General features: G+C 43.7%; 1 protein-coding gene across 1 annotated transcript in view; it reads right to left on the reverse strand.

Annotated features, from left to right (window-relative positions):
• UBOX5 (U-box domain containing 5) overlaps nt 1–13,686 on the reverse strand; it is a 195,863-nt gene that overhangs the window by 90,474 nt on the left and 91,703 nt on the right. Inside the window, exon 4 of the mRNA XM_086964290.1 lies at nt 3,187–4,369. Within this exon, the coding sequence (XP_086820416.1) occupies nt 3,187–4,369 (1,183 nt within the window). The remainder of the gene's footprint in view (nt 1–3,186; nt 4,370–13,686) is intronic.

A 13,686-nucleotide genomic window follows, 5' to 3' on the forward strand; every position in this document is an offset into this window, starting at 1 on the left:
AAGCTCATTTCACTAGAGAAATAATTCTAGATTGCCTCTCATTAGATCACCACAGGAACATACCTTGGCTGCATTACATTTGTAGCCTTATGGCAGTCCTAGGATGCTTGATTCCGGTCCAGGAAAGACATGGCTTAGCAGTTCGGGCTGGACTGTTCCCATGAGGCACAGGGTCAAGACTGATTTGCATATGGCCATGTCTGAACTGGGGTAGTGTGGAGTGCAAAAAAACTATGGATTTAGGCCCAGATCTCTTAGGGTGAATGTATGACATAACATAACATTGTTCTGCATTCTGTCCATCAACTGTTGTTTTTGCATAGTTCAACTATGGCAGCTGTTAGTATTGCCCCTGTGTAACCTGAAAACCACAGCAGATGCCAGAGATGAGTGTTTAACTCACTGGGTGTTAACACACACCCCTCACATCATAACTAGTACCATGAAGGTACCTGTGCCTGAAACTGCACGTCTTTGGAAATCTTGGAACATGGGCGAGCTTCCCAGCTGTGCTGTTTTACATCACTTGCTGCCTCCAGATGTGCCCTGTCCAGGGCTTCAGGTCTGGTACTTTCCTATTGACCAAAAGATGTGAGATAGTGAACTAGACCACGGTTTGGAAAGCTAGTGCCTAGAAGCAGTAAAAATCTCATTCCTGCATGACAAATGCTCGAACTAAAGAGCAGGGATAGGATTGAATGATTATGGTGTGCAGCACTTTCAATGGTCATTAGTTGATGGATGATCCCGTCAGGGCTTGGCATGAGACTAGGTATTGTGCAGCGTTTTTAAAATATATAAAATACACATTGTCATATACAACACCAATAGCTCTAACTCTCGTAAATACAAGACCTATTGCATCGCAAATGCTTGTTATTTTACTTTATATTTCATTGTGGGTGTCCCAGTGGCCACCTGGGACAGCCAGATCTTTTTTGTGGGGGGCGCAGGGTGAGCCCCAAGAGCCCCACCAATTTTATTTTTTTATTAATATTGGGGAGATGGGCGCAGCCCCCCTCCTCTGAGGACTTAGTTGGATGGCCCAGGTACTACAACAAATCAACATTTAGGGTCATAAGGGAAGCCCCGGGACACCATGCCCTCCCTCCCCCATGGCTCCCTGCATGAATTGCACGCATGCTGAATGCATCAGGAGCCGGCATTGCTCGTGCCTGGCAGGAGCAGCTGTTTTTGCATGCACCTACCTGGTGGGAGAAACCGGAGTCTCCTTGCCCGCAAGACCACGCAAACAAATACCTGCTACCACCAGTGGGAGAATTTTTAAGCTCCCGCCGAGTGGGAGCAGACAACTTTCCCTGCCACGTTCTCATAGGCAAGAAAATAGTGAGCCGGAACAGGCCTATGAGGCTAGGGGGGGCGGTGCTTCACACCCCCTCCTCTTTCAAATATATGTCAGGCCTCAGGGGATGGGGTCCCAGGGCTGTGATCAGCTTGGAGAGGCAGAGGGGACACATACACCCCCCTCCCCAATTATTATAGCACATTGACCCCCAGGACCACCCTGGGTCATATATATTTTTTGGGACCTTTTGTTCATGTTGCAGCCAGCCAGTCAGAGAGAGCAGTGGGGTCGTTGGCCCACACTTAATACTCTACTGAGATTCAAACACCCACCTTTCTGCTTAATGGCACAATGCTATCCAAGCAAATCCCAAAATTACTCAAACCCTGGGCAAAAAAGTACAGAGGTCATAAGAACAGGGGGGAGCCTCTGAAACAAAAACACACTGGTTCTGAAGACATCCAAGCAAGTGAATATAAGGTCCTGTGACACTTCAGAAAAAAATGAAAAACTAGCACGAGAACCTCGTAGGATAGCTAGAAAAACTTAGGGCAGGGTCCAAAGCAAGACAAACATTTCAGAGCACTTAGATAATCTTCATAATGGGGAAGAGAAGTAAGACACAGGTTCTCAAGGTAGGAATCAGAGGGGATCACTTGGCCAAACTTATTGAAAACACTCATTAAGACTTACTTACATAACACTCTAAGGAAACAGGCATACTATTGTTATGTGGATCACAACTTCTAAACTCAAGGGTGATAACGGCAGTTGTAAAAGAGTTGGCCACTGGGGGTGAAATAAAGCCTAGGCACCTCACAGAGTTCAAATTGGGGAGTTTTGCAGACAGGGTTGGACACACTCCCCAACATCCAACGTTGGGAGAGGGAAGGCTACACGCGAGGTCCAAGTCATGAGAGGATTAATGCAAGATGAGCCCCAAAGGACAGCACAAGACTGACTCCCTGTGGGAGCCGCTTCCTCCAGTAGTGTCTTGGTTGAATAACCTCTAGAGTAAAGTTCCAAAATACTACCTAGGTGTAGAAAAGAAGTGCCCCCAACGATCAGTATACCCTACAGGACATAAAAAATTGAGTCTATAATTAGGTAAGCTAAAAGAATCTAAAAGTCCCCAAAGATAAACTTCATCTTTAAGGCCTGATGAAAATTCATAAGGGATAAGACAAGGTTTTGGCAGGTAGGTTAGGACTTGTGAATGACAACTCAGTAAGGAACCCTAGAGATAGAGACCTCAAAGAGAGCTTGAGGTAGGTTAAATGCATCTTGGGGTTGAAGACCCTAAAGATTCCCTAGGATGCAATATGGACCAACACATCCGGGAAGTCCAAGGCTAATGTCACTCTGGTCAATCTAAAAAGATTTTGGTGTAAGCATTAAGAGACACCTTGAATGAAGCCCAATATTGCAGCTCAATGGGGGACCATGGATCAAAGACCAAAGCAGAAAACCCTAAAGGCTTGTTAAAGCAAAGAAGAAAGTTTGATATGTTTGCACAAGACAGGACAGAGAAAGGAAGGTAATGGCCCACATCTGCACTTTAGCGTAGAGTTTTGAATAAGGTTACAGAATCCACCAATATAAAGTACAAAATTGAATGAACTCTCAGTTAGGAATACAAAGGTTTATAGTTCGTGAGCAACTTCACTCTCACTTTCTTCAAGGAAGTGACAACTACAGAGGTTTCAATCCTTTTATAACAACTCTCACCCACCCCCAAAAAAAGTCAATGCTATAGAAACAACTTCACAATTATCGCAGACAAGGCCCTCAGTTCATTATGTCAATCTATTATTCAGGAAATAAAATTCACAATCAATTACTTGTAAAACAGTGACAATTAAATGCAAGATGTACAGTACCTGCTGAGCAATCCATTTGTGCTGTACCTATATCACAGTCAGTTTTCATTTTTTTAGCACAGTTTTCTGAGGTAGACATTACTAGAGAGTTTGTAGGTGCAAAACAGGAGGGCTCCATACAACTGCTGTTATTTACAGATTGTTCTTTGCAAACCAGCTTTCTTTTTAAAGATGGCAAATTGATGGAAGACGGTGCTACGATGGCTCTTGCTTGAGCCCTTCCCAAAATATTGGAGCCTGGAACACCATGCTGCAGGAGGAAGTGGTCTATTCGTGCCTTCAGTGTTGGGTGGGGAAGAGGCTGCGAGTAATGGCTGTAGGTAACACCTGTGAAAGGGTCACTAGGCATCCTACCCCAAGAAGCCTCACTGTGGTTACATTTTTCCAGAGTACTTTGGTCAATCACTTTTCCAGAAGGCAAAAGTATGGGAAGTGTCATTACTTCTAAAGTGATTGGATCCAGAAATTCCTCCGGAACATCATGAATATCCAATTCCTGAAGAATTTCTTGTGCAATGTCTGAATTACTGTCGGACATACAGTTGCTTTCCATTGGAGATGCTGGGTCCTGTGAGAAAAAGGCTTGAGGTAGGCTTTCATTGGCAATTTGTAGCACAGAGTAAATTACTGCTTGTGGACAAGAACTTGCTGGCTGACCCCATACCTCCACACGTCTAATGCACAGAAGGCCTCCACCAGCTAAGTGGGAGATGCTAATCTTCAAGTGTGTCACGTTGTTAAGTGAGAATGGCCCTTTATTCCACAGTTCAAAAGATACCAATTCGGTACTTGGAAAAGCAGGTTGTGTATGATGAAAGGGGGCCCTTGCTTTGAAACCTCGGTTGTGGAATATTGCTCTATGGGGATTTTTTAATAGGGCTTTACCTACCAATTTATACACATCTTTCTCAGAAGAGCTGCGGCAGGAAACATCTGGAAAAGGGTTTCCTTCGCTACTACATGCGGATTTGCTTGTTGAAGTAAATATTTCAAGTTCAGTAAAATGCTGATTTCCCCCTGATGATGTGACATCCACGTGAATTGTGCTGATGTCTATATTAAATGGAAATGTGATGGTGGCATGTACAGGTGGTCTAATAAAATATTCACAACGTAATCCACGATTTCTCTTCACAAGGTCTTCCGAGATCAAATTCTCAGCTTCATAACCATCAGCGCAGACCTAAGTGCAAGACAAGAAAGACACAATTACATAAATTAGAGATTCTGTTCAGAAACTGTTCGAATTGTGAGCTCAAAATTCTGAATCTGACAGCTGTGTAGAAGTAAATTATCTTACTATTTTACTACGTTTCGAAAGGTAAATGTGGAGGCAAAAAACACTTAGCAATTTACGAAAGAGTTTGTAGCATTTGAAAAAGCAGATATCATTATAAGCATACAGAAAAACCCAAATAGAATGTTTTTAAATTCTATTAAGATCAAGAGATATTTTAACATGTATACAACACACCACTGGATGGCATTTGATCAAAACACTTTATTAAAATTGATCCAGATTTTGTTAAAAGCACATTTAACTATGCGTATTTTAGATTATTTATAAATCACCAAATAATTCTATGCATTTTTTTAATACATTTTAACGGTCCCTAATGTAGTAAATGAAATTTAAATTTGTAGTCCGGAGATAAGAAGAAATGACAATATCCAAAAATATTCAATGTACAACTACAGTAGAATGTAAACAACTGAATGGGTCGTTCACCTTACTACAAATGAGTTGATAAACAAGACACGAGTAAGAATTATTTTGCAGCTAAACAGTTAAAAGCTATACTAGGCTCACGGTCCATAATACGGTCATCTAGTATTTGGGTTCAAAATAGTATTAGAAGAAAAGCAAATGCAAGGAACTGCCTGCCCCTCAAGCTGTATGAGAAGGGAAGTGTTCTAAATGGCTTAAAAAAGATATAGGAAGGAAATAAGTAAGTATATGAATGTAACCCTCCTGTTCTGGATTTGCTGTTTGTTTACCGCCGCCCGCCTAACCTACTGCTGCCACTGACGTTTGGATTCTCTGGGGGACCTGACGTCTCGCCAGACCCGCTTTGCGGGTCTTGCAGCGCCCCGCATCCACCCGGAGCTGCTGTCAGAGAAGAGCTGCAGCTGTGAAGACCTCGGGCGCGTGGAGTCGCCGGCAGGGCTGCGAGCTTAGAAGCAGGGACTCCAGCTACCAGGAGTCCCTGCGAGCCCCATTGGCCACACCTGGGCTGCTCTCCCTGCTGGCCCCGCCCCCCCCCCGCCCATCATCTTTCCTCATTTCATCAAAAGGAGAATTCTTGGCCGCTGCGCGGGAGCGCGCCCGGGAGAAGCCCGGGACAAGGGCGGGACCGTCTGTGGCCGTCAGGGGCCGAAGGAGGCCGGGCTGGGCCACCCCACTGACACTTAGTGCAAAGGAACTTGTCCCTGCCAGTAGGGTGGTATAATCATACTTAATTTTATTTGTGTTTCACTGTGATTAATTACTTACTGTTTTACTTGTGGGGGGCTGTAAATAATGTCTTTATTACCAAATAGTACCACCTTGGTCTCTCCCCAGGCCGAGGCTGGGCTAGCCATTCTTGGCCCACTAGATCAATATTTTAAACGCGTTACTCAAGACATTGATAAGGAAATTTCCCTAGCAGAGAGACGCGCTGAACGTAGGCTGTCCATTGAGCTCCTCAAAAATTCTGTGGAAAAACGGCCACCGCAAGCCTTCCCGGCATTGGTTACCCCTTTGTCGTCCATAACCCTGCCCGTTGTGTCTGAAGTACCTTATGTCTCTCCTCTAATTTCGGAGACTGAGGGTGGCTCGAACTTGGGATCTGAGATTTCCACCATGCCTATAATTCCACCTACAAATCTCATTGATTCTCCAACTTGTATAGTTGAACCTAGTGTGTCTACCAGTGTGCCTCAATTAAAACCATGCTTGAAAAGAAAGAGGAGTACCACCCCGAGGAAATGCTATTCCTCTAAACCTCCAAATAAAGTTAGGAAAGTCGCAAAAATTTTGCACACCCAAAAGGAACATATTGGGGTTAGCCAAAGTGGAGAACCCTCAAATGAGGGGGGAACTGTCGTTTCAGTGAGTCCAGGCCTTACTATCAATGACCCCCAGGGGACTGGGTTGGTTGAGAATTCATCCCCTATATATTCTCCGCTATCCGAGTTGGAAAAGCTATAAAGGTCTCTCTTGACACCCATAGAGGAACAAGTTAACAAGTTAATTAATCGATTGGATCACTTCGAGCAGGCCACCTTAGATAATTTTTTCTCCAGGAAATCGTTAATTAAATCCCAACCTAGAATGAGTGAGAGTAGTAAGCCGAAGGAACCTATTAGAAAGGTAAAAAATCTGCCTATTGTCCAAATACAATCTCCAATAGGCAGAACTACGAGTGGGCCCCAGAGAAAGGGACTAGGTCAACAGACTAACCCTGTAGTGCTAGCTTGCCCTGGCACCAATACTGGGAAAAAAATAACTAAGGTCCCAGACCCGGTGTCTAAGGGTAAGAATAAAGAATGCCCACAGTACTTCTGTTCCGAATGATTCCCAGCCTCTACCAAGCATTCCTAAACCCTACCCTAATGTTGGAGCAGGGGGCAATAACGGTCCCAGAATAAACAATGCTGCACTCATTAATTCCCAGCAACCATCAAATATTCCTATACTCCGTCCTGTTGCTCCAGCTACTAGACAATCAGCATCCTATCCAACGAAGCCCCCTCAAAAGATACCCCCTGTGAATCTTACCCCGGATTCCTATCCCTATGTGGCGGTCCTTACTAACGTACCACCTCTTTTGGTTGGACAAAGAGAAACCTTCCAGATGCTGAAAAATAAGGTAATGCACTGGTTAAGGGTAAACAGACCACTACCAGGGGAAGTGGATGGGCTGATAATAGGGGTAAGGAGGACAGATTGGATTGGTTATACTCCCAAAAACTTGGGGGGGGGACTGTATTGTCATCAATTTTCAAGACCCCAGGGTGGCAGGTTGGATAACGAGGCAGGGCTGGGGCACAAGTAGTGGTGGAATCGGTATTGTCGATCTTACCTTTTTTTCCCAAGGCAAACATGTGCCCAAGTAGGTGTGTCTAGGAATCTAGGCTGCTCTAACAACCCCCCCTTGGTAGGGGTTGTTCCATCTACTACACCACTACAATGGTAAACCCATAGTAATGGCCTAAACTATAACTTTTTGGAAGGCATGCAAGGTTTGGGTTGGGGTTGTTGACCAAAGTCTGACTATCGGAATAGTAGGGGAGGTACATTTTGTTGGAATCTATTTGGGAACCTTAATGTTTCTGCTTTGAACATTAATGTTGTGTCAAACGAAATGAATGCTGGTGAAAAGATTGTACTTGTGGAGGAAGCAAGTGGGGAGTTAATGCAAAATCAGGGGAGTGGAGAACTACCCACATCAAGTATCACTGGCACTCAAGGAGTCGAGCATAATATTATGGGCAATGACCAAAATTGGGGAGGGCATGGTGGTAGCCCAATGAACCTCCCTATTTCGCCCTCGACAAGAACAGTATGTAGAGATGGTTCTATCGCAGGGAATTTTATATCTTGGAATATCGCAGGATTGGGTAGCAAGCTGATGTCACAAACCTGGATTGATTTTATTAATGGGTTCGAAGTGTGTTTTTTACAGGAGACACGGGCTTGTGACCCCATCTTTCTTCCAGGTTATTTAAATTTCTCAATTCCAGCAAGAGCCAGAGTCAAAGATACTTTATTCGATTATTTTAAAATCATAAAAGTATACTACACACATATATATAAAAAAAATAATCTACATACATTCACAAATGATACTTTATAATTTACAAGCAATTGTTAAAAAACAGATAAAAAACAGATAAAAACAGTTAAAACAATTGTGTGGGAAGTAGACCGGGACAATTTAAGCATTTAGAAAAATACATAATACCCTATAAACCATCAGATTGATTATATACTAATTTCATTATCTTATTACTTCTTGCTGCTGACAGTCTGGACACAGCAGGGTGAAAATGAACAGCTCATGATGGCAAAAGTTAATCAGTCCAACTTTGGCTATTCCAAAACACATTCCATCATTGTAGTATTCAGTATTCTTTTCCGTTTGGCACGCATTGCCGCTACCAAAAAGTTGGCAACCCCAAACATTACAATAGGGGTCTCCATGAGTTGTAAGAACAACAACGCGGGTTTTACTTGCTTGAATCCCTTGTCCCTCAGAAGTGGTAGAATATATTTTTTCCTCCCCTCAACAAAAAAGGGACAAAAAAATACAAAGTGCGTCAAATCTTGATCATTAAAGGCATCACATTTGCACGGGGCATTATCCCTTGGCTTATTCCATTTCAGATATTCACCCAAAAGAAGATGCATCTGGTTAAAACGGAATTTCGTCAATAGCCAACGGTGATATGGCCTATTAACTACCGTTAGGTATGGCTGGATGGTCATGGTAGAAATTACCGTATAATGTGCCCTTACTGTAGATTTTTCAATTTCCATGGCTTCCCGATGAGTGTTTCTAAAGTTCAAAAATTGGACTTTAATCCATTTAAGATCATCTTTACTAAGCCTTTCCGGGTTACTATACAATTCTGGGCGGCCCAATTGTATAGCTAGGGATTTAATATGTTTCAGCCATTTAATGTCCTTGACTCTATCTCTCCCCATGCAGTCGGTGATAATTTTTCGATTTAAGGACAGACTAGGGTTCAGCCATACTTTCACCCAGAGGAGTAATGGTGCCAAATTAAGGGCATCCTCAATATGACCTTGCCCCAGTTCCGTAAGGACAGAGAACGAGGGGGTGGACTGTGGTAGACCCAGTAGAGAACGCATAGACCTGTTCTCTTTTTGAATTGGGTCTAAATCCTTATGACCCCAAATCCCGGCCCCATATCTGGCCAGGGCCAGAGTTTTAGCTCTATACAGGGAAAGAATAGCTTCAATAGGTTTCCCTCCCAGCCTCTTGGCGAAGCTCAGAATGGCTGCAAAAGATCTTCGTACAGCCAACGCTTTGTTAGTAATCTGGGGGGTCCAGGAGCCTAAATTGTCAAAAATTACACCAAGGTATGTAAATGTTTTCACTTTAGACAATGTCACACCGTTACATCTCAAGGTTTTTGTGTTGTCTTTTCCTTTCCCAATTGACATAACGTGAGACTTTTCCATATTTACAACCAGATCCAATTTCTGCATAAAGGCCCCGAAAGTGTCAAGGAGCAACTGTAGTCCATTAGGGGTTCTGGCAATGAGGACCGTATCATCGGCATACAACAGTACGGGCAGAGGGGACCCACCCATACTAGGTATATCAGGTGTAGCTGTAGATAAAACTCATCTCCAAAAGTATTGTCCACAGTTTCGACCTATTGACTAGGTCGAACGCTGTGGACAGGTCCATAAATGCTAGATGGATTGACCCCCTAGCAGCAACAGTATATTTGCATATAGTCATATACAGGTTAAGACACTGTTCTTCAGTACCCCTCCCCACCCTGAATCCATATTGGGTATTGCATAAAATTTCATTTTCCTTTTCCCACTTATTAATTTTGTTTAAAATGACTTTGCCTAGAATCTTGAATGACGAGTCGAGCATCGATATCGGTCTATAACACCTTGGGTCACCCCTTTGGCCCTTCTTAAAAATTGGTATAATAATCGAGTGTGACCAAGAGGTAGGTATATTAGATTTATCCATGCAGGCTAAATTAAAGACATTTGCGAGGACCACGGACCACACATGAGAGTGTGTCTTGAACATATCGGCGGGTACCCCGTCCGGGCCGTGTTTTCTATGGCATTTTGTACTTCTTTCACCGTTATTCTTAGTGGGATGTCTGAGTTTGTAGGATCAGTAGGGGTGAAGGGAGTTATAAAAATCTTACTGCCATAGATGGTTTCAAAATGGTCCAGCCATTGTTTCTCGGTGATGTTAACCTCCAGTATTTCATTGTCTCTGCCATTAAACAGAGGACAATTCACTATAGCCCAGAACTTGGCACTGTCCCTCAGTGTTCATTTATCATATAGTGATTCCCAGGCCTTATCTTTAATTTCTCTTTTACGTGCCTCAGTCGTAATTTTATATTCCTTCCTGAGTTTTGACACTTCTACTGTATTACGCGGTATACATTTCAGGGCTTCCAGTAAGTTTTTATGTGCCTTGGAACAATCGGCGTTAAACCACCCTTGCGCTTTACGTGTCTTGTTATTAGGTTTGCACGTAAGTGCCTGGGCGACATGTGTGCAGATTACTTCAAAGGCTTTAATAACATTCCCTCCGGATGTCAGTGGATCTCTGCAGATGTTTAATTCTAGACTTACTTTGTCACACAGGTCGTTAAAACTCGTCTGCCTTGATCATGAGCCCGGATTACAGTGGGGTAAATTGAATGCGGTCCGGTATTTATTATGGTAGGATTTGAGTTAATTAATTCCATAATAACCGGGTTATGGTCACTAAATGCCGTCTGCATTGCATTATAGAAAATGACGTTTTTGAGAATACTGGGTGGCCCAAAGATAAAATCAATGATAGTGTTGCTCCCCCTAGCACTATATGTTGCTACTCTATCTTTAATATTCGCAAAAACGGGTTCTGATATATCTAAGTTTATCAGCAGTTCTTCTAAGGCTCCCCCTTTTGCAGAGTGTTCAAAGTGCGGGTGAGTCAAATAATCATCTTCCAAACAAACATCATAATAGCAATTAAGATAACATATGTGTGTATTAAAATCACCTAGAAGTATGTAATGAACAAATGTAGATTGACTCCTTTCATAATCATTTAAAAAATCTGTCAACATGAGGATATTTTCACTACCTTGTGTACCCTCTGAGGAATTATAAAAGTTTACATAGAGGATTTTTTCCCCCGAATTATTCAGAACCTCCACTATTAAACAGTTGGGGGAGTTAACATTTAGCATTTTCATCACCCCCGTATGGTTTACAGAGATTAAGAGCGCAAGGCCTCCCTTGCTTCTGCCCCTAGACTATTTTTGTGCAGCTACAAAGAAAGATGTGTAGCCTTCAACCCAGAAATTGCATTCAGTGTCCCAAGTTTCTTGTAATGAAACCACATCATGTTGCTTTATTATTTCAAGCCAAAGTGTGTCTTCCCTTTTGGCTTGAAGACCAGAAATGTTCCATGTCATTAGTTTCACATTTCGAGTATCAGTATTATTACCGGGCTGATCCTCGACCCCCTTCTGCGTGGACAGTCAGATGTTAGCATCAAGGTTTGTTAGGACATCAAAACTGTTTCTTAGTTCCAGGCCTGAAGACAAGGCCGCAGGATAGTTATTATTTTGAGTCAATTGGGAGCTTAATGGTTCAGTTGCCCAGTTAGCTAAATGCACATTGGGACGTGGGGTATTTATCTTGGTGTTTTTAGACAACAGGGGAATTTGATGAGCAGGGCGGGGGTAGAAAAAACCTAATGGAACCGCACGAATTTGCCCATGAGTAATGTTTGTAGCGTCCCAAAATAACCTTGTGCAGACATGTGGGTTTCTAAAGTTGATAATGACACAATCATCAGAAAAGCATTTTGCGGTCGGTCCCAACCAGGTTACTCTTCTCGCCAAGCTTATGAATGCAGAAATGTCACTAGGTCCTGAGCAGTTATTGTCGCACCAACTCTTTACATTTTCCATGAGGGTTAACTGCGTTTCTGATTCTCCTGGTTTTAGGCTTGGTACATTAACCAGTACTGCCACAAACGGTGTAGCCTCAGGGGGTAGATTTACCATGGGTCTAGGGTATTGTCCATTGCTCGTTCTATGACAAACTGTTTTTACGGCATCCTCTTCTCTGACTTCGAGTCTTTGGCTATTTGTTGGGTCAGAGATATTCTGTCGGATAGAGTGCAGGGTTTTATCAACAGATTTAGAATTAGGTATGGAAGTTGTGACGCTTGTGGTGGGGATAAGAGGCAAATGTACTGGATTAAGCATAATCTCAGCACTGCTGGACTCCTCCATAGGTTGGTTTTGGTGTTTCAGAGTCTGTTGTGGGTCTAGAGCAAGGTGGTCCGTTACCTTTTGAAGCAACAATGAGTTCATCCTCTCACATTTACTTAGAATACCAGATACACAGTCTTTTAGGGTTTCTACTATGTCACTTGAGATCTTTATCAACATAGGTTCGATGGTATCTGTAAGTACCCTTTCTAGTATGTCTTTGATTGAGCCTTCGAACTTAGTTGAAGATTGGCGTGTTTTAGTGCTGGCTCTATACCGTAGGGTTTGCGTCTTATTGGGCCTCGCTCTTTTTCTGTTTCTACAGATTTTAAATTCCCCCTCCGGTAATTGGGTACACTCGAGAGTCTCAGGAACCACTATTGGATCCTCATGGTTCACAGTATTTTGGCGGTCAGGTGCAATATCGTAAGCAGTGGAGATAATGACATTTGGTTCTAGGGGTATTCTTGCCTCATTTGAATCAACAATTACACCTTCCAGGCCAAGTTCTCGTTCTTTCTCGGCGATTTCTTTGTTTAGCTTCCCCACCGCTGATGTTAAGTACGTCAAGATGCTTTCAGAAGCATTGGTTTTGCGGGCAATTTTAACTTTGCTAGTACCCCCTGAAATCGAGGTCTGGAGTTTTCTCTTACCCATTTTCGTGAAGTAGATGTTAGGGATCCGGCCTGTCCTGTCCTCTGCCGTACGCGGACGGCCACAGACGGCCCCGCCCTCTGCCCGGGCTCCGCCCGGCGCCACCCGCGCGCGTCCCGCGACGCGGAGGAAGCCTCCCGCTGATGTAGCGGCAAAACCGGAAGTCCCCGCTAGGCTCCCTGGGAGCTGTAGTCTCCAGCCGCGGGCCGCGAGATGGAGCAATGCGGCGCGGCGAGACTGCAGCGGTAGGAACCCAGGAGCCTTGTCAGGAAGCGTGTAGCTGGTGGCAGGTAGCGTGTAGCGTGTTCTCCTCCTTCCTCAGCGCCTCAGTAATTCGAGTGCCTCTCCCCCCTAGTGCCTCTCCCCCCAATTCCAGCAAACAGAGGTGCCAGGGGTAGACCAATGGGAGGTCTCACAGTTTGGATCAAGCAGAGCTTGGAAACTACAATAAAAATGTGGGATTTGGGTTGCAGAGACATCTTAATGTTGCGAATTTCCTCAGAAAAGTGGGGTGTGACAGATTTGTATAACGGTTATGCCAGAGGTACCAATACCGGGAGTTCCCCCACTTTAGAGGCCCTGTCTACCTTTTTACAAACTAAGTCCCTTGGAAATCGAGTAGTAGTAGCTGGGGATTTAAATAGGACCTTTGAACCCCTAGACAGTACTGATGATCCCCTGGGGCAGGAGGTATGGGGAGTCCCTTCTCTGAATCTATCTCCTGTCAAACGCTGGACGAAGGACATACTTCTCCTAAATGCCATGTGTTTGGAACACGGGATGAGAGCCCTAAATGGTATAACAAAGGGTGATAAGGAGGGTGTTTGCACATTTGATAATGGTCACAATAGAAGC

Source organism: Lissotriton vulgaris, chromosome 3_2 (assembly GCF_964263255.1).
Source record: "Lissotriton vulgaris chromosome 3_2, aLisVul1.2, whole genome shotgun sequence".
NCBI classification, from domain to species: domain Eukaryota; kingdom Metazoa; phylum Chordata; class Amphibia; order Caudata; family Salamandridae; genus Lissotriton; species Lissotriton vulgaris.